This window comes from Aphidius gifuensis, linkage group LG5 (assembly GCF_014905175.1).
Source record: "Aphidius gifuensis isolate YNYX2018 linkage group LG5, ASM1490517v1, whole genome shotgun sequence".
NCBI classification, from domain to species: domain Eukaryota; kingdom Metazoa; phylum Arthropoda; class Insecta; order Hymenoptera; family Braconidae; genus Aphidius; species Aphidius gifuensis.
The window spans coordinates 18,073,149-18,095,907 of NC_057792.1; the positions used below are offsets into that span (position 1 = coordinate 18,073,149).

The 22,759-nt window shown below is 24.4% G+C and overlaps 1 protein-coding gene and 1 long non-coding RNA gene across 2 annotated transcripts in view; one reads left to right on the plus strand and one right to left on the minus strand.

The window, feature by feature from the left end:
• The window catches only part of LOC122858144, a 72,758-nt gene extending 51,019 nt beyond the window's left edge, over positions 1-21,739 (plus strand). The window contains exons 4-5 of the mRNA XM_044160859.1: positions 7,819-7,952; positions 19,815-21,739. Of these exons, the coding sequence (XP_044016794.1) occupies positions 7,819-7,952; positions 19,815-20,135 (455 nt within the window). The 3' untranslated portion in view covers positions 20,136-21,739. The remainder of the gene's footprint in view (positions 1-7,818; positions 7,953-19,814) is intronic.
• Positions 1-22,759, minus strand: part of LOC122858209 — a 124,481-nt gene that overhangs the window by 84,900 nt on the left and 16,822 nt on the right. The gene's annotated exons all lie outside the window — the stretch shown is intronic.

Sequence of the window (22,759 nt, forward strand, 5' to 3'; positions counted from 1 at the left end):
TTGTAAATTAAATTTAAGAAAATTTTTTACATTTTTTTAAAAAATTCAAATATTAAGCTAGCACAACTTTGTCAATAATCATCGGATCTTGATGCGATTGGTCTTAAAATTTTGTGCGAATTATGTGTTCTTTATGTGTGAAGAAATAAATTTGAAAGAAAATTTTTTTTTTATTTTTTACATTTTTTTAAAAAATTCAAATATTAAGCTAGCACAACTTTTTCAATAATCATCGGATCTTGATGCAATTGGGCTTAAAATTTTGTGCGAATTATGTGTTTTTTATGTGTGAAGAAATAAATTTGAAAGAAAATTTTTTTAAATATTTTTTATATTTTTTTTAAAAATTGACATATTAAGCTAGCACAACTTTTTTAATAATCATCGGATCTCGATGCAATTGGGCTTAAAATTTTGTGCGAATTATGTGTTTTTTATGTGTGAAGAAATAAATTTGAAAAAAAATTTTTTTTTTATTTTTTACATTTTTTTAAAAAATTCAAATATTAAGCTAGCACAACTTTTTCAATAATCATCGGATCTCGATGCAATTGGGCTTAAAATTTTGTGCGAATTATGTGTTTTTTATGTGTGAAGAAATAATTCAAAAACAAAATTTTTTTAAATATTTTTTATATTTTTTTTTAAAATTGACATATTAAGGTAGCACAACTTTTTCAGTAAACATTCAATCTTGATGTTATTAGACTAAAAATTACGTGTGAATTATGTGTGATTTATGTGTAAATAAATAAATTTAAAAAATTTTTCCTCAATTTATTCATTCTTTTTTTTTTTTTATGATAATACTTGTAAAATAAAAAAGAAGAATAAAAATTTCAAAAGCAATATTGGACAACAGTATTTCGTATATATTAATACCAAAATTACGTCACCACAACGACTTCCTTTATATATGCAGATTCAATCTACCTTTATAACATGGATTTTAACCAGCTAGTAAATTCCCAAGTGAACCATATAATGCAAACCCCGTAACGACCCTGAAGTTAACACGATGTCGAGGAATTCAACAATTTAACGATACAAATTGATTTTCTCCAATCGGCTTTAGCTATTTCTATTGTCTTTTGTATATAAATACATTCCATAATAATATTCACATCATCTATCTTACCCAGCCATCATCTACAATACCATCAACCAAATTATTTTCCAATATTTTATGATTAAATTTCTCTATATCAAAAAATAAAAACTTTTCAACAATAAGATGAAAAATAAATTTATCAAATTAAAATTAATGAAAATAAAAATTATATATCTATATGTATTTGATAAAAAAATTAAAAATTATATAAAAAAATAAAATCCCCCAAGTGAATCGTGATCTCTAGCATTTGTGAACAAATCGAAATTCGTAAAGCGTATCGGCATGCGTTTCGTTCATCGAGTTGACATAAATTAGCTGAACGTGGATAGCTCGTTGGTGGCATACAAATTTTAGCTTCCATAGGGATAGATGGGTACACATAAAACGAGAGATAGAATTTACATACACAGACAATTTAAAAAAAAATAAAAAATGAAAAAAGTATTTGTACGTGTGCAAAACAAAATGAGATAGATGCAGATAAAGTACCATTGATTTTATGAAAATACGAAGGGCTATGCAATTACTGATTATATACTATTGGCTACTAAAACGATAGTAATATTCAGATACAATTCAAAACAATTATATTTACCAAATTTGAAATGTAATATCTAGTATATATAAATAAATATGTTTTGTTTAATATAAAATAATTCCAAGTATAGTGTAATTTAATTTAAAAAATTATAAAAGGTAAATTCCAATTATACTACACCAAACAGAATATTATTAATGAATTATAAACATAGTCAATACACAAAATGTACACTATATACCAATTGAAAATCCATTGAACAATATGTGGTATATATACAATTGAAATTTGTACATGGATTAATTATTTTTTTTTTTCTATTTTTCTTTTTGTATTCTCGATGAGCTTAAACAAACAATTGAATATAGTTAAATGCATGATTGAAGTGCATCGTTAATAGGCAATCTGTAACGAGTCAATTAAAATTTTTTGAAAAACAGACAAGTATTTATAACTCAAGTGCACTTGTAAATTTAGCCCTGGTATATATACTCATCGACTCATATCGTGGTTGACCTCATGTTATATATCGTTGAATTTTGTTGCTACCTTGTTGAGTATAAATTTTACTGCTTATTATGTATTTCAACTCACTTAATAGTTGAAAATTTTGCATGCTTGTATGGGTCTTTTATTCCTAACTGACCAAAACCATTGAGATTATCAACAAAATCACCCGAGCTTATCATAACTTGCGGCTATCTTTTTTACTTGAAACTTTGGTCAAGTACTTAACTAATTGTTTAATTATTTTTTTTCCATATTTTTAATTAATTTTCTTATTTATTTTTTAATAATAATAATTGGCTATTAATATTGTTAATTATTTTTTTTTTAATTTAAAAAATATTAAATTGTCAATATATAGTTTTATGATTGACTAAAATTGCCGCATGATAAAATATATATTGAAAAAAAAAAAAATTTTCTGATAAAGTTATATTTATTCGAATTGGATTTGAGAATATTGCCAAAATTGTTTTTCTGTCATCACGCTTTTTTTTTTATTATTTGTTTGTTTGTTATTTTTTATTTAGATAATCAGCTTTATTTCGAGGTTGCTTGTATTTCAGTTTTAGCATTTAATTAAATTTTATTGCTAAATAAATGGTATATGCCAAAGAAATAGAGCGTTGTTGTTGTTGTTGTTTCAAGAGGAACACGAGTTTGCCAAAATATTTAAATCTACTTGTTACATATTGTTAGAAGCTCAGTATTTTGGCGCCAAGACAATGCTGCAATACTCAGCTTGTACTTGTCAGTAATTATTATTTTTTTTTATTTCTCTAATTTTTGAAATACTAAACCTAAGTGCAATAAAATAAATTTAAAAAAAAATTAAATTAAAAAAATTATTATTTTATTTAATAAATTTATTCAATGGCTTTAATTTTGTTAGAAGAATATATTTAAAATAAAAAGTTGAATGGATAAGTATATAATGCAATATTTATTATCGTAAAAAAATAAAATATGAAAAATATTTTAAATTACAAAATTTATGTTTATTATTCCACAGCAAATTTCAATCTTTGGATAAACAAAAAAAAGTATATAAATAAAAATGAAAAATGTTTTTCAATTTAACTGAAAAGAAAATTTCATTGCGTGCGTTAGATGAAGCACAGAGATGCTCATTTATTTTGATTTATATGAAGAATTTGTAAGAGGTCACAGAATCATATCAGTAAACATATATAAAAGCTCACTTGCTTATTATCCAACATATAAAAGTCGATGTCAACGAAAAGAGTAGTTGAGATAGTTTGACCGTGTCAGCGTCTCTTCGCGTATTTAAGTAGAGCGATGAGAAGAAGTTAGATAAAAAATAAAAGAAAAAAAAAAAGCTATATATATGAGATTTCCGTGTGCTCGTTTACCTCGGGACATGTAGCCTGTAAAAGTTCATGTGGCCAGAGTTAGAAAGACATATAAAGACGAAAGTAACAGATAAAGAAAACTTAACCAGTTTGCGCCAGTATAGAAAAAGCGAATAGAAAAGCAAAAAACAAATAAAAAAAATCAGCAAATATCCAATGAGAAAAAGAAAAGGATAGACAAAGACACAGACTATTTGGCAAAGATCCAGATTTGGTCAATCGGCAGTAGATAACCTCACAGATTCGTACTGCGAGTGAAAGGCTTTTCTACTCAATTCCCCTGGTAAACCGGCAATGGCGAATATAAGACTAAGATGAAAAAAAAAAAATATAATAAAAAGGAATAAAAAAAAAATACGTGACGACCTTTTAAGACAGTGCCCCAACTACTTGTGAAATCATTTGGTGAAAAAAAAATCCTCTCTCATCACACCCACTATCTTTACCCATTTACCACTCGTCTATTTCTCACGTCAATCGAAACCAAAAATAGATAAAAAAAGAAAACACATTATTTTTTAAATGCACAAAAATAAAGTATACATAAAAAATTTTAAATTAAACTATCTCTTAAAAATTTTTTTAAGTGTTTCATGATAACAAACTAAAACATGTTAAAATCATTATATCAAGTTGTTATATAGCCAGTAGTAAATAAACTTTAAAAAATAAAAAAATTTATATAACTGATGGATAAAGGTAGCCACAAAATTGATCGTAAAAAATAAAAACGAACGACCTTTGGCAAGTCTTGGTATTTTCTCAGACGAGTAATAACTTATCAACCGGATGATATGTTTGGGTCAAGCAAGAGGAAAGTCATTTTGGGTCAAAGCGTGAATCAAATACGATTGGTTTATGGCTTTAATTTTTTTTAACTGTATATATATCCTATATTTTTAAAAATAAAATTATACCATATTATACAAATGTCAAAAGCAATACATATACATCCACAATCATAAAAATATAAAATATAAATATTAAATTAATAAAACTACATAGGAAAAAAAATTTTTAAATAAATTACCAAATATTTAAATATTTAAAATTTTCATTATGCAATAATTAGTCGACCAATTAAAAAACACATAAAAATTTTATTAATTAAATATCATATTTTTTTTTTATTCTATTCAACTCTGTTTAAATTTTAAAATTTGTTTCATAAAAAAAAAAAAAATAACAAGTCATTAATCTGTTACACCGAGTACACTAAAAAAAAAAAAACTGAAATCCAAAAAGCTGCCTAATAATACAAAAATAGGACCACATATGCCGGATAATATTACGATTTCTATGATAACAAGTTTTCTTCTTTCCAAGCACTCTTACGCCACAAGATTACGTACAAAAAAAAAAAATAAGCCAATGCTCAAAATTTCATCCATCTGTATTCCTAAAACCGCATGGTCCATAAGTGCTTTTTGCTTTTTTTTTTTTTTTTTGAATCACAATAAAAAAAACAGGATACTCAATGTATATGAGAAGTTTCTTAGTATAAAAAAAAAACAATAATAATAATATCAATGATAATAAGAATCATAGAAGCAAAAGGGAGGACGACTATGCGTTTACTCATACTACTTGTAGTAATACATAAGCCTCAACTTATATATTCCCCTCAAGAAAAATAACCAACGAATGGACTAGTTCATAAAAAAAAAAAACATTTATATCTATATACTTATTGTCGTTAAAGTAGATTACCCCCTGGGGCATTTTGAAAATATTATTACAGCTTTTTATGATGATTTTTTTTTTTCGATCAACATTCGTATTTAATGGATTTTGATAATGTGAATTTTCAACTGATGGACTTTTTTTTTTATTTTTTTATTCAACACTAAATCCAAAGAATAAATACATTAATGATAATTCACTTGTTATGGGATCATATTCATTGAAAATATAACATATTTGATCCCTATAATATTTTTTGTCAATAAATAAAATAATAATTGAATATAAAATATTTTTTTATTATGAAATATGAATAAATAAATATATAATAAATAATAAGTAAGATAAGCCTCATTATGCAGCAATAGGGATTTAATAATAATGATAAAATAATATTTTAAAAGCGCATGCGAGAAATAAGCGTGTCTTGTTGGTATAGAGTGTTATTATATATATAGGATCACATTCAAAGTACATGATAAAGCCAAAATGGAACTAACATATAAGGGGTAGTTGGATTAATTTGATAATTAAACGAGTGCTTGGTATATCAAAGCTTACTAAACATTTAGGTCAACTGCAAGTCGTAATTGAATTAAAACAACTAGCAGAGGATCTGATGTGGATCAAGCAAACACACATATCTATTTCAACTGTGAATTTTCATTGCCTTATTTTAATATTTTATCAAAACTATATATTAAATTTTGTATATTAGCTAGTCAATAATTTATTTACATCAACTATGCTGCGTTGCTTTTTTTTTTTTTTAATTGAATTTGTTTTAACAAGTTATTGTTAATTGTTTAAAAAAAAAAAAATGAACAATCAAGTAGCAAAAAAATATTTAAAAAATTATTACAATTAAAAATGGGATATAAAAATAAATCCAATAAGAAGATTAGCAAAGTGATTAATGTCTTAACTGTGGTCGTATATCCGTTGGTTATATTTGTCTTGCAAATTTTCACAACGTCTAAGATATTAGCATTTTCTGGACGTAGACAATTTACCAACACTACATAATACATCAGTTAACATTGTATTTGTGTAGCCCTTATTTTAACGATAAAATTTTCTATATATACATAAAAGTCTTACAACTTTACCTTACATATATATGCATTTGAGTATCGTAAATATTCATGATTCTATAAATATTCATACTTAACGTTCAAAGAGAATAGTGTAAGGAAGAAAAAAAAAAAACCAAGAGAAATGACGTCAGGCTTCTTCCGGCGAAGTAACCCGTTTTTTTATTTACTTTTTTTTTTTTTTTTTTTAAAGTCATTCCTTACACTCTCATTCCTTTACTATTTTTTTCTCTTTTCTACTTTCCATTCCTTGACATCAGTGCCACCGGTGAAGGTATATTCAGAAACGCTGTCGGAAGTAGTTTCTTCAGTGGCGTAACGTAAAAAAAAAATAGATAATATAAAAAAAAATGGTAAACCAGAAAATGGAAAAAAAAAAAAAATTAAGTTTAAAGGAAAAGAAAAATTGAGACCTCTCTTGAACATGGGAGATTGAAATGGTGAGTGCTTTTGGTAAAACCATTTTTAAGGAACCTATTGCAAGAAAAAAAAAATAAAAAAAAACCGTGAATTTTTACTGAAAGAGATACTTTGTGCAGGAGCAAAAAAAAAATATGTAAATATGTATGGCTAGAAGTCAATACGTCATAGAATTTTTTTATTTATTTTGTCAACAAAATAAATTTACGATGACGATTCGTTAATGCTAACAGCCACTTGTACAAAATCTTGAGAACTCTATACGAATACTTTGACCTCGAAGACTGCTCAATTTACTTAAAAAAAAAATATATATATATATATCAACTGAAAAATTATGTAAATGCAGTTTTAATAGCAATTACTTTAGAAAAATTTTCTAGCAAATTGTACAACTGATTTTTTATAGATGACACGATATACATCACTGTAAAATAATCAACTTTAAAATTACTTTTTATGCTGAATCAAATGGTAAACTTAAAGTGCAATAAATATTTTTGAAATTGAATTTAAAAATTAAATCAAATTTCATAAAACTGACAAACTATTTGGATTGATGAGAAACTCGTAATGTCTAAGTTATAAAAAAAAAGTACAACTTTTTTTATTACATTTTTAAATAAAAAAAAAAAAAAGCGTCATTTGGAATTCCAATTGATTTTTGTATAATTTTTCTTTGACTGTATATATTATTGCGCATCTTTATATTGCTCACTTTAATTTTCAAACTAGTGAATGATGTTTAATTGAGCATACCAAAGTGAAACGATTACGATGGTGCACCGAAATGTTCCTCATAATCCCCGTGCACCAATTAATACCATTAGGGACAACTCAACGATCCAGTGCTATGGGGTCAACTTGCGATAAAGCAAGTGATTGATCACATGATTTGTCAAGTGTACATACATGTATCATCAAATACACCCACAATTATTCATCCACAATTATACAATTTTTATCAGTCATTTATTAATTATTATAATGACGTTGAATTTAAAATAATCTCATTAATAATAATTACTATTTTTAAATTATCATTGTTTTTTTTTTTTTAAATAAAATATATTTTCATTCCGTTTTTAGCATTACCAGAACGAGGTCCGGAAATTAAAGGCTTGTCATCGCATTACGCAGTTGGTGAAAATGTTACCGCAAATTGTACCGCATGGCCGTCAATACCAAAAGCAAACTTGCACTGGAGCATCAATGGCAAACCGGTAAGATTTTTTATTCAACAATTTTTAATTATATTAAAATTATAAAAAGCTTCATAGTTATTAATTTTAGATATATAGTTAATTAATCAACAAAAAAAAAAAGGTTTTATATTAAATTTTGATGAAGGTTTAATAAATGATAAAATAATTCATACTTAATTGAAAATTTAATCAATAAAAATTGGAAAAATATCAACTCCAATTGAATGACATTTTTAAAACTTTATATAATTTTTTCAATTGAATTTGATATATGACATATCAAATGTTCATCAAATATTCACTATTCTATATATAAAAAATAAGGCTTCCGTAAGACGAGATAGTAAAAAAAAAAAAAAATACGAAATAATAATAAAAATAAGTAAATAAAAAAGATCAGAGTATACATGTAAAATGAAAATAAAAAAAAAAGCTTTGCTCGTCTATTCGCTAACGTTGAAGATTAGTAGCAAAGAAAATACGTATTCAGGGAAAAGAAACAAGATGAAAGGTTCATGCAAATCTTGATTTCAAATGGCTGAATATATATATATATATATAAATCAATCTATATATATTTTGATTAAATTGAAATTTGAATGAATAGATTGAAAACATTAATGAAAATAAAAAATAAAAAAAAAAATACAATCCTTTTTTATGAGTAAAACTATTGAGGGATTTTTACGAGTGAAATCACGTAACTATTTATTTTAAGATCACTATAAATTACTTGAAATTACAATGAAATTATTTAAAATCAATTTTTTTTTTTTATTAATACTATTTTAATTTATTTATAAGTTAAAGAAAAAAAATCCTCTAAAATCACAAATAATCATTTAAAATTATAAAAACACTAAGCCACTTTACAAAGCCATAAAAAATCCTCAAAAAATTATAAAATAAATATTTTTTAAATCATGATAAATATGACATGTAAATGATAATATATATAATATAATATATCAAGTATATAAAGGCAATGCATATTGATTAAAATTAATCAAGCACGATAATAGAACATCTATTGAGCAATTGTTATATGCGAGATGGCTGGACTGTCATGGTAATCAAAGGCAAATTACTCCCTAGTATAGTAACAGTAGTATGGTAGTATATAGAAATGGTGGGTGTATCACCTATCGTTGCAATATCATTCTATATAGAATACATATATGTATATATGTATTACGATACACATACGCTTATCATCGATTTCATGCATCTAAACTGAGCTCAACGTTAGCTTATATTCCTCAGTGTATTTGTATAGAATATTCTCAAATTTATATACGTGTATGTGTGGGTATGTGTGTGTGTGTGTGGGTTACACATTATAATCCCAAGCCAATAATCGCAAAATACAGTGAATTGTTATAACAATCCAGAGACACACGTGACTTGGATTTTATACGTTAAATCTCATTGTAGCCTCAGGATGAACTCACGATTTTCTCTCTCATCATTCACTATATCAGCTTACTAATTGTATATATAAGCAATATACTATTTCAAGTCAATGCATTTAATGTTTGTTTGAATATATTATTTAATACGTAAAATATCATTTACTAAAAGTTAAAAATTAATTCATTATTACAGAAAAATTAATAATACAATAAAAGATAAAAAAAAATATTTCTTAAATATTAAATGAGGTTGTTTTTAATAATTCTTAGTTTATTTAATTATTTATTGAAAAAAAAAATTTAATAATCGGAAAGAGAGAAAGGAAAATATTTCTTCTTTTTTTTTTTTGTTTCGATTTTAATAATATTTAATTAAATTTTAATAAATAATTCAAATAAATATGCATGTATGTAATATTTTTGATGTTTAATTTATATTGATTGCTATATCAAACATTTTCCAAGAAATACATATATCTATTTATATGTATATAAATAAATTTGGTAATTAATTAGCTGGTTATTATATTTGTGTGTCTATATTGACAGTTCAATAAATTTATTGAAGGATATGCATGAGAGGAATCGAATTATTTTATGATATGTTAAATATACAACTACATTTTATATAATATGTATAAATATGTAAAAATTTAAATATTAATTATGATGATAAACTTCGAAAGCAAACAAAAATTTGAAACTTTATATTGTAAATTTTTTTCAGTTATTGGCAAACTACGAGAATTTAAAAATTCAGTTTATTTGAAAAAAAAAAAAAAAAATGTTTTACGCTTGCTATACTTCAACATATATATATTAATAGAAAATCATTTTCCAATTTCCGTTTCCATCGGCCCGTGTGAAGAAACCGTAAACTCTGTAGCTAGATATTTCAACTATATCCTGTATCAGCTCATGAATTTTTAGCTCAATATCCTCACAATTGAGAGAGAAAGTGAAAAACGAATAAATTGCTTTGGTAAATTTTTGAAAATAAAATATTTTATATATATCAAAATAAATAGAAACTTCTATATTTTAAATTATCCGCTCTGGTATCCATTTAAATTTATAAATAAAAAATATTTATAAATAATTTTCTTACATCTAATATAAATATTTTTTTTAAATATAGAATTTTTATAGGTTATTAATTTAAATATATATATCATATTCAAAATGACGTAAAAATTCAAGAATATAAGTGGCCATTGATTCAACTACAAGCCAATAATTTATGCCAATCGAATATTTTTGTAGCCCAGAAAAAAAAGAGGGATATAAAAGAAAAGCTCAGAGCTTTATCGGTCAGGCGGGCCATGAATTTCTAGGAAATCTCAGATAAGAGGACAAAAGAAACAGAATATTCTTTCATTTCTTAAAAAAAAAAAAAAAAAACAATTTTTATAAATAAAGTCTCGACGAATTTTTCAATTGATTCATAGCTCTTTCATAACTATAACTCTTCAATCTTTACTTTTTCTTTTTTCTATTCTAAAAATTTATAAAGAATTGAAAGTTTCAGAAAAATTGATGTATTACATCATACAATTTCAGCATTGATTTTATTTCTTAATAATTTAAAATACATTTCATCAATTTTATGATTATTATACTCGTTAAAAAAAAAAAAATATATAATCAAATATATTTTAAAAATCAAAATCATTTTTATATTACAAATTTATTTTTATTTTCAAGCTCTGTTGTATGATATTAAAATTGAAAGAAGAAAAATACAATATAAATACTCAAAAAAAAAAAAAAAAAAGGTAAAAAGAAAAAAAAAATTTTTTTTAAATCAGTTTAGATTGCCAGGTGGTATCGGCACGTATCAACGAAACGTGGATGCACGTCTGAGTAACCAGGCACGGTGATAGGGCGTCCTCCGATAACGAGGTGACGAGGTAACCCATCTACAGTCCCTCTTCTCACCAACACCACTTGCCCCATCACTATCAAACCATCATGTGCACCTCTTTTCCCCACTGCAGTTTACATACATATATGTACAATATATAGATTATACATACATACAGATAAGTCACGCTATACATATAGATTATTATTATTATTGTACAGCCAGTTGCTTTTGAAATGCCATAGCTAAATGATCGACGTCCGCTCGTTAGCCAACTTGATCTCAAATATATATCTATACACGATATCGTTCTTATCCCTCAGGCATCTCAGTTTCTACTTGATTCAATTTATATATTCGCCTATATATCTTTCATTTTGATATCTATCGTGAATTTAAATTTTATCTCTCAAAATTATTTTCAATTTATTTCGATATCTCGTATAATGATTTTAAATATAAAAAAAATGTATTTTAAATTTTTATTATTTTCAAATAATAAATTTAGTTATATTTTTTATTTTTATTGAAATTTTTTGATAATGTAATAAATAATAATTGAAATATTAAAATAAATATTGTAATGAAATAAAAATTTTATTATTTTTTTTTTTCGAATGAAACAATAGTAATTGCAGTGGTATTAAGTTTTATTTTGACGTGATAATATTTTGAAATATGATGAACAATAAAGACCTGTATTTACAGAGGATATTGATCCAAGATTGGGTAAAAAGTATCGTCTTTGCCTGAGTCGACATTTTTATGAGGGTTGGACAATTTTCTGTGAAAGAAAGTGCTAGAGATTTTTTTTTTTTTTTTTTAAGTATCACTCAAAAACAAAGCAAATAAACTTTTGTCTTTTTATTTCTAATCATATATACTTGCAAGTTTATAGCGTGAAATTGTTGATAAAGCATTGTCTCGTTAACTACTGAACTACTAAGGTCTATATTTTTCATCCATTTTTTATGATATTATACAGATAAAAAAAAAAATTTAATAAGTAAACTTCAATATAGCCATAAAAATATAACAAAGATAGTCAATAAACAACCATCTTTTAAATAAAATTAAGTTCACCACAATATTTTAAAATTAAAAAGCAAAATAGTGTTATCTTTTTTTGTATTTTCTTAAAATGTAAATAACGATACCGATAAATCATAGCGCTATGTAAAGCATAAAGTAAATAAAAATAAAAAATAAATAATAACAACGACAAACAATTATTATTATATCCACACAAAGCTGGGTCGAAAAAGCTCTATAAACGAATGAATGAAAATAAATGAAAAAGACAAAAAAAATTCAATAAATCAATGCATAGATAAACAGCTAAACAACCAATTGAATAAATAAATAAATAAATAATCATAAAACACCGTAATATACAAGAAATAGAATTTTCATTGTTGAAAAATAGGAAAAAAAAAGAGAACAACTACCACAAACCATTGGACATTTTGTGTGATCATAAGCCTCTTGGCTTTACAGCTTCAAAATCATGAAAGAGATTCTATATGACAATAAACCATGGCATTATATCAAGCAACATAAAACTTCATCAATGTTGTGCTCGTTGACTATGCTATCTACCACCTACTTTTAGTCATATATACCGATCATCATGACAACAACACGCACGATATATAAAAAATAATAAAAAAATATAAAAATTCTTATCCAAAGCTTTTCCCTTGTCTCTGTTATTTTTTATTTATTTTATTTATTTATTTATTATTTTTTTTTTTTGCTATACTGCAATCAATCGTTTACGTCACTATGCTTTTATGTTGAAAATACTAAAATACATTTAAAAATATGATATGGACGCTTCGAGAATATCACATATCAAAAAAAAATAATAATAAACTCAATAAAAATAAAAAATGAAAATCTACGTTATTATTTATTGAACAAAAATTAATTAAATTTAAATACATATTACATGATTTGTTTTGAATAGTATTGTTTCAAGAAATTTTATAAGTCTACAATCGTAAAATTTTATCACTAAAAATATATAATATTTTTATATATCAAAATATCGATTTTTTCATATACACCAATAAACAATCTATATGTGTAATAATATAAAAAAAAATGAAATGATAATAATAATCATAACAATAACAATAATTTGAAAGAAGAAAACTTTTTCAAGTACAGAATAAAATAATATAAAAAAAAGCTTTATATCGTAATGAAATAAAAATAAAGCAAAAGAAGAAATGGAAGAAAAAAAAAAAATGGAAAAAAATTGAGGTAAAAGAAAAGAAAATTATCTTTGAAAAACATGGGACATCCGATTTTCCATATATATATATATATTTGTAAGGTAAAAATGAAAGAATGAGAATAATAGCAAAATGAAAAATAAAATTACAACAAGAAAAGTTCATATAATTTTTCAGGAAATAGACAGACTTGCGTGACTTGATGGGGTATTTCTCTCAGGGTATTCTACTTAACTCATATATGTACAATATTTTATATTCTTTCAATTTAACATCATAAAAACTACTATAACCATTTAATAATTTTTTTTCTACAACAATAAATATATTTCTTTAGGTAAAAAAGATCATTTTATTGTTGCTAATTTAACACTGAAAGATTTTTATTTTACATTATGAAATTAAATTATTTTTCCCAAAACAAATAAGTTTTATGATTTTTTTTTTTATAATCAATTTCCTGCAATCATTATAGAAAATATCTATTAGTTTTTTTTATAATATTACTATGTTTCTTTGACGGTACACGAAATCGTTATAAATCCCAGACTAAAATCTAAATTGCCTCAACAAAAAAAAATATATATATATTTTATTGATCTTGTTTCTTGAATTTCTATGTAATCCAAATATAATATACCAATGAAAAACAATTCGAATAATCATAGGAAAAAAAAATTGAATGACTTGATTGATTACTTTGAATAATTTAAAATGACACCGAAAAAAAAAAAAACACTGTAGTTATTTTTTGTATTTGCAAAACAAAAAAAAACCAAAAAAAAATAAAAAATAATTAACAATAGTAAGAAAGAAAAAAAATCTAAAAGAATAATCATATACGTAAAATACACATAGAGAGACATTGAACTGGAGCAACCAATCGTTGCTATGAATTATTCAGTATTTCACATTGTAGTAAACGACTAATCAAAGCGTACGCGACGCGCCAGCCGTTTTCGTTGTCCTTTTCATTGCAAATGAATACCGCAGGGCTTGCAACTCTATCTGTCCTACATGATATTCAAACGAAAGAGAAATGAAATTGGTATACATATATATGATAAAATGAGGCAAAGGGACGAGAATGATAAAGGAATTCTCTTGCAGAACATTCAGAGAAAATAAATGCAACTCAATGATTGTGTTAAACATGCTCACATTCAGTGAATGGTTAAAATCATTCAAACGATATTAATACGCGTCTACACTACTTGTCGTATATTCGTATAATTTGTAATTAGCTGTGATAAATACTTTTGCTATTTATCTCTCTCTCTCTAATGTATAATTTACCTCGATATTGAATCATCAATACATAAAATATATTGAGGTTGATTATATGGTTACAAGTTGTGTATTTATATTTTGTTAAATAAATAATTTTAATTAATTGAGGATACTTGATGTATAACAAGTATTTAAATTTATTCATAAAATAAATAAATTATTTATTAAATATACCTACATAATAATTATTTATTTATTTTTATGTTTTTATTAAAAAAAAGTTTGTTTAAAAGATAAATAACGTTGTATCGATAATTTACAATATATTAATTAAAAATATAAATAAAGTTTTTAAAATTTTATACAACAAACTTTTAACAATGTATAATTTTGTTAAAGTTTATATAAACTTTTGTATTTATAAATTGAAAATTGATTATTTGATATATCTCGTGGAAAATGAGAGAAGAAGAAAAAAATTTTTAATAACTTATTTATTTTTATACTTGAATAAAAAAGAAAAATAGAAAAAAAAAATTAAATATCAGACTAATAGCAACAATACAATAAATATCTATAAAAATTTTATAAAATAAACCTAATTTTATGATATTTTAAATTTGTAAAAAGAATATCTGGCTAATGATGATGATCTGATGAATCGTAATGATCGAACAATACAGGTAAAAGCCGACAAGTCGAATGAAAGAAAAAAAAATAAATAAATATGCTGAGATTGTCATGAAAAAGACAAGGAAAAAAAGTATTTTAAGACAGAAATAGAAGGTAGATGTAAAGAAAAACGAATAAATGATGAAAAAAAAAATGTATAGAATAAAAAAATATAAGATTTACGAGGTAAAAGTGAAGGTAAAAAAGGAAGGAAGGAAGGAAGGAAGGAAAGGGTAAGAATGAGGCAAGCTTGAGGGAGAGACTTGAAGATAGAGATACTGTATAATAAGGGTGAGAAAGATAGTTTAAAAAAAAAAAAAAAAACTATATGAAAGAGAAGACGCTTCCTTGGTCTGATCGCTTTTGCAGTTTTACCGGTGAAATCTCACGTCGTCTCTTGGATATACCGGATGAAACATCAGCAACGAAGTAAAAAGAAAAACCAGACAAGGAAGGTAACTTCAATAATGTACCAAGTTCAGGCCATCTTCTCACTGATGCCAACCACTTAATCTTTACCTCTCTCTATATACACATCTATACAAGACACACTATATATCAAAATAATAATAATAAATTTTATATTAACTCAAAATAAGTATATACAGGATATACTTTGATGAAAAAAAAACATTGAAAAAAAAAAAAAATTAAATTACTAGAGTGTCTCATTATATTCATCGACAATTGTTATTAGAGTGCTGAATAACTCAATAAGACTTGAAATATTATATGTAAAATTATCTTTCTATTTTACCTCAATTTAATTCAATCTTTTCTATAATTTCCAGGTCAAATGTATTTGCATATTAAATTAAAAAAATGATTGTGACATTTTTTTTTCATGCAATAAAATTTTTTTCAAATAAATCTTCATATTTATTCAACTGAAATTATTAACCACACACTGAGTTTATATTGAAAAAAAAAAGATAATAATTACATTTACAAGTTTTTTGTAAATTGGAAATAATGACACTTGAAATTTTATGTGAAAGGTAAAAAAAAAAAAAAAAAATGATTTGAAATAATACAAATCTAATTAATGAAATACATGACATGGAAACAAGATCTTTTGAGTTACTGAAGTGTATAGAATTACTCGAAGCACTTGGCATTAATTATTGAACTTGACCACAAAGCAACCGACAACGAACAATCCACCTGGACAAGAACTTTGTTGCATCGGTTGACTGGTAGCAAACTAGTTATACAGTGTGGTTATAGTGTTGAATAGAGACACAAGTATAATAAGGGATGAGAAAGTCCAACAGTCTCTAGATTCAAGTCAAAACGACCACACTGGCTTTTTGAGTATAGCATAAGAATCAAATTACTAATCCACCCTTAATTATTTTATTTTTTACCAGTATTTTTAGATTAATTTTAACAATCTTTATTTTTTCATGTCTCGGGTCAATAGTTCGTCGGTCTATAATTCGTCTGCAGGTCATGGAAAATTATAAAAATGAAAAAAATAAATGAAATTAATTTTTGAAACTTTTAGGATAGTAATACTCAAGTATTGCCTAAATACTAGAAGGATAATTTCATGAAATTTTTGTTTAGAAATAATTTATTTATTTTACAAACTATAAAATTGAAAAAATAAAAATAATTGCAATTAATTTTTAAAATTTTCAAGACACTTATAAATCAAAAATATTTCATTGGACCAGTATTATCCATAACTTTTTTTCGTCAAATTGTTATTAACAATGCAAACAATATTTACAAATTTTTTTTATATTTAAAAAAAAAAATCACCATTTGATTTAATCAAGAAATATACATAATTAAATATAATTTCTTTTTTATTTATCTTTTGTAAAATGTCAAGGTAAATTTAATTTATTTTGTGAGATGACTTTTGGTAGTTGGTTTTGTAATTGTTGCCCAAGTACTTTGTACAACTATATATATGAAAGAAAAAAAAATATATAACGAATACAAAGTCATTAATGAAATAGGATTCTTGTTCAAGAAAGAAGAAAAACGTGAGTTGCACACAAAATAATTTTCTACACAACTGAGACTCGTGAAAACTTGAAAGCTCGGACGTTTATTATATTTCTCAGCATCATCTCTATTATATATGATACACATCTAGTCACCACGTATTGTCTGGCTATATAGACACTCGGATTTTCTGAGCGTGAGGTGAAATGAAAAAGGTCACTGGAGAACAATGATAACAAGTGCGTCTGTATAGATAGATAAGTCTTGAAGGTGTATATGAATGGGTTTGTGTATACATACAATATACATATACACACGAGAAATAATATATATATAAATTTTGTGAGTTATGTATGGATATACATATATTAAATAAATATATATCCAGCTTGAGTCAGAAATGTACTACCATGAATAACCGTTTCTCTCAACCAAGAATTCACGAATTACGTCGGATGAGCTTTATTTATTTTTCTCGACACATCAGTTAACACATATATACCCTTTAAAATTTCTATTTTTTTTTTTTTTCACAAAAATATATCCACGTATTAATAATTTTATTAAATATATATACATGTAAAATTGAATAAATCATAAATTTTCAACAATAAAAAATGTATAAAATAAATTTTGTCCTACTATAAAAAGGAGAATGATCAGGCCTCTTCTAAAATTATTAGGAAATAATTTTTTTCAAGTTAGATAAAGGGCCGATTATATAAAAATATTCACAGAAGGTGGTTAAGGGATGAATAAAGATAATGTTGGATTTTTCTTATAATTTTCTACGCGATCGGTAAAGGGTAGATTGAGGTAGGTTGAGATGTAAACTCGTTTTTACTGGGAATTTTTTTGAGTTAAATAAAGAGCCAATTATATAAAAATAATTACAGAAGAAGGTTAAAGAATAAATGAAGATAATGAGAAAAAAAATGATTTATTAAAAAATTCCATAATATCAGCTTCTAATGTATATTTTTAGTGTAAAAAATTTCAATTGTACTGTAAATATTCTTAATCGACTTTTGCCAGATTCAAGTATGTCATACATGAAACTATTTAAAAAATTCACATGACATTTTTTTTACTTTTAATCTTATATTTTAAAAATTAATGACGTCAAAGAGTGCATGACGTAAAAGACATATTATATTTATATATGTATATGCCCTTGCAAGTCTCTCGAGATTTTATAAACTGATATTTCTCATTATAAAATTATATAAAGGATATGTGTTTTGATATAGAATCAATGACTGGGTTATGTTACCAGGAAATTGATCAAGTAATTTAATGTTGATTTTTTTACAATGCCATAAATTTGACAACCAACTTGCATTGTATATCTTAGATAATGGCCTTATATTTGAAGGGTGAATCACTCATTAAGAGTTGAATTATAAATAAATGGAAAATAATTTATAATGCATGTTGAAAGCTCTCTGACAGTATATTCACATGTCATTAATATTTAAATTGTCAATGCCATTAAATCATCAAATCATCATCAAATAAGATAAAAATATTTTTAATTTTTCATGTACTACTTAAAAACTAACACGTAAAATTTTTGTATATATATCTTCAGTTAATTATATAGATAAATAAAAAAATTTTTTTTTGAATAAAAAAAAAAAAGTTCATCTTGAAGTACGCCAAGGAAAATTATATAAACGGCATGAACAATTCCAGCAGCCAGTAAGAAAAATTTTTCTATATTCAGTTTTTTCTGATTCTCAAATAGTCAGACGTGTGGCGCGACGCCAGATCGGTGACCGTAATTTTATAAAAGAAAGAAAAGTGCATGCAAAAAATATTTCTTACGATGTCTTTTTACTCATACCACAATTTTTTTTTTTTCATCCCTTTTTTTTAAACCCCCCCGCCTCTTGGGTATTGTCATTCTCACACTACTATCTCTTTTAACTTTTGTTTTATTTCACGTTCGTGTGTCGACTTGGATTATTTGATTTTCAGAGACCATAAAACTTTTTTAACTGCCGAGAATGAAAACAGGTCGATTTTTCTTTTTTTTTTTTTTTTTTTCTAGCACTATCTCTCTGAGATTTTTGATTTATAAAAGAGTTATTATATTTTTTTTTTTAATGATGTATATAAGATATGACTCTCGAGTTATATAGTCAAGGACTTATACAATAAAATTATATAAAATAAAGCATTATTATTTTTAATAGCAGTATGAATCAACATTGTTAAATACAATAAATACTTGACATATAACAACAAGATAAAAATTAAATTAAAATAAACAATGACTTTAAAATTTTACTCTATTATCTGTATAATTTTACTCATTTCAAAAATTAAAATGAAAAAAAAAAATAATTAATAATACCTTTTGTTTTTTTGTTTTTAAGAGTTTACAATTTTTTTTTATTTTTTAAATAATCATTAAAATGTCAATGTAATTATTAAATTTGCTCGTAATAATTTATATAAAAAATAAATCTAATTTATATTTTTTTTTTTTTGATTACAGGTACCCCCCGAATTTACAGTGGTCTATCCAACAGTGTCACCTGTGCAAGGCATGGGTATTCCAAGCACACTTGGTCTGCGGTTAGAAGCTGAAGCACGTCACTTTGTTGGGGCTGGTACAGTAAAATTTCGTTGTCAAGCTGATGTCGGTAGCCGTAGATTTGACACTGAGAAGTTAGTTCAAATGGCACATGTCAACAATCAACGGTTAAGTGCAAGCGATTTACGTGGTAGTGTCAAAGCCAATGCATGCTTTTTAACTAATAATAATTTTAATTTAATAATTATAACAACAATAATTATTATTATTAATTTAACGTGATAAATTTAATTATATAAATAATTTTACACATAACATTGATAATGTTATAGCTTTATGTTTCATTGACTCAAGTCGAAAAGACAATTTATTTGGAACAATATTTATTATTATAATCGTTAAATAAATTTATCGTTAATTACAGTTTAAATTTATAAATAAACTTGACTGAATGATGTATGAATTAAATAAAGAGTATACATTTAATTAACATAAAAAATTTTAATGTTAACGGTCAATGTTTTTACATTATATATTTATAATTAAAAAAAAATATAAAACTTAAATAAACAATATAAAATAAAAATGTCATGTTGAAATTAAAAAACAATTTGAAATTGTATATATAAATACTCTTGAAAATGTACTTTTATATCTTGAGTATTTGTCGAGGGATTAGTAAACAAAAAAAATTTACAGAAAAAATACATCAGAGTGGGCTCTTGGCCAATGCGAGGATAAAATAAATGAAGAAAAACAACACATAAAAAAAAATGCAAAAAAATAAAATACTATAGAATTAAAATGAAAAAAGTAATATAAAAAAAAAAAAAAAAAGCAATAGACCGATGATGTACATAAGCGTATGTTGAGTGGGACGTGAAAATGGTTGACGACCATGACGCAGTTGTATCTGGAAATGATGTATGAAGTGTATGACTCGAATGAAGGGTAAAAAAAAAAACAAAATAATTCGCATTTACGTCGAGTAAAATGAAAATAAAGTAGAGAAATAGAGAGAGCATTTCTGATTGACGTTCAGACAGATTAAATATTATTATAAAGAATTTTTTTTTATTTTCAATTTTCACTATTATTTATGTATTATTTTATTTGTTTTTATCAAGTTAGTGATAAAATAACTGAATATTTCATAAAATAATTTAATCCGTTATAAATGAATTTTTTTTTCAAATAAAAATATTCCATTATTTAAAGAGGATATTTTATTAAATTTTGAATATTTTTATTCATATATTTTTTTTGTTTTTTCTAAATACAAAAGAACCTCTATTTCTCTTACGAAATCACGGTTAAAATTTGCGGTAAACCTTAGTCACGTTGAATCAACCAAAAAAGAGGTTAATAAAAAATTTAAAAAAAAAAAAAAAATCAAGTATTCATCCGCAAAATGTCACATATCCTAACCACTGATTGCAATTTGCAATTTCCACTGAATAGTATTCGATTAGAGAAGCTTCATGCATTCAGAGTTTCAATAGCAAATTCAAGTTTATCAATTTGTGTATCAGCATGACCTCAAACTTAATTCAAGTCATTTATGCAACAATCTTAAAGATAAAAAATTTTAAAAAGCCTAAATGTGGAGATATGAGTTCTTAATTTTTCCTGACAAAGAAAAATTATATAATAAATAAAACATTGACCATTAACATCGAATTATTAACTCGCAAAGCTCATAATGCTCTCTAAATTTTGTTGAAAAAAAATTACAACCCTAGAGACGAAAGTATAACTATAGTGCGCGTGTGATATACATTCTAATTAAACTGTATAAATAAAATAAAAGAAAATTAATTATAAAAAAAAACATACAAAACCGTCGACATAAAAATTAAAGAAAAAACAAAAAAAAACAAATAAAGTTACTGTAAAAATTATTCAAATGATTTGAACAAAATGAATAATATAATTAAATGCAAAACATAAAATAAAAAAAACATGGATAAAAATTCAAAAAATTAAAAAAATGAAAAATAAAAATATAAATAACTAGTCAAATAATTAATTATTCAAATGATTTGAATATAATTTTAAATTAATTTTAGTGTTTAGAAAAATTAAAATAACAATTAATCAATTAATTAATTATATATATTATTGATAAATATATTTAAAAAAATATATATTATACATATATGTAAATCTGATGTTAAGTACTAATGTATATTATAAGTATAAAAAATGATAATGCGAGTGTCTTGATGTTGAAAAAGTATGAAAGATAATATACATTTGCATTTAAATATAATTAATATTTATTCAGCTAAATATAAATTTTAGAATTAAAATAATAATTAAAATAAATAATTGCTGTGACTTTGTTTTCACTGCACATATCATCCTCATTTAAATTAATTAAAAAAAGAAAAAAAATGCATTATTTTACCACCTCAATTACTGTTTGATGTTGGATTTCTTATACTTTGATTTAGTTTTTTTTTCTATTTTATTCTTTCAAAATTTTAATTCAAAGAGTTGGTTGAAATATTTGTACAACTTTTTATTTTCATTAATACTTTTAATTTAAATTAAAAATGTATATTTTTCTCTCAGTTTAAGAGGTATTTTAGCTGTGACTGGTGACTTGTTGGGATTTTTCACTAAATTTTCTGCAACGAATTTATATATATAACGGTAAAAAAAAAAAAATTCTGCTTACGCGCGAATTATTCCATCGACCTGAATTATACTTTGGCGTTCTTTTTATATTCACGAATTTTTCGTGCCAACTCGAGTTGGCATGTTTTTTTTTTTTTCCTTTTTGCGACGTAAGGTTGTTTTTATTTTCTGTTTATGTGAATAAAAGTAGTAAAATTCATGACAAAAAAAATAGTGCTAAAGGAGAACGCAAATTAGAGAATAAAATTCATGTTTTTTCGTTT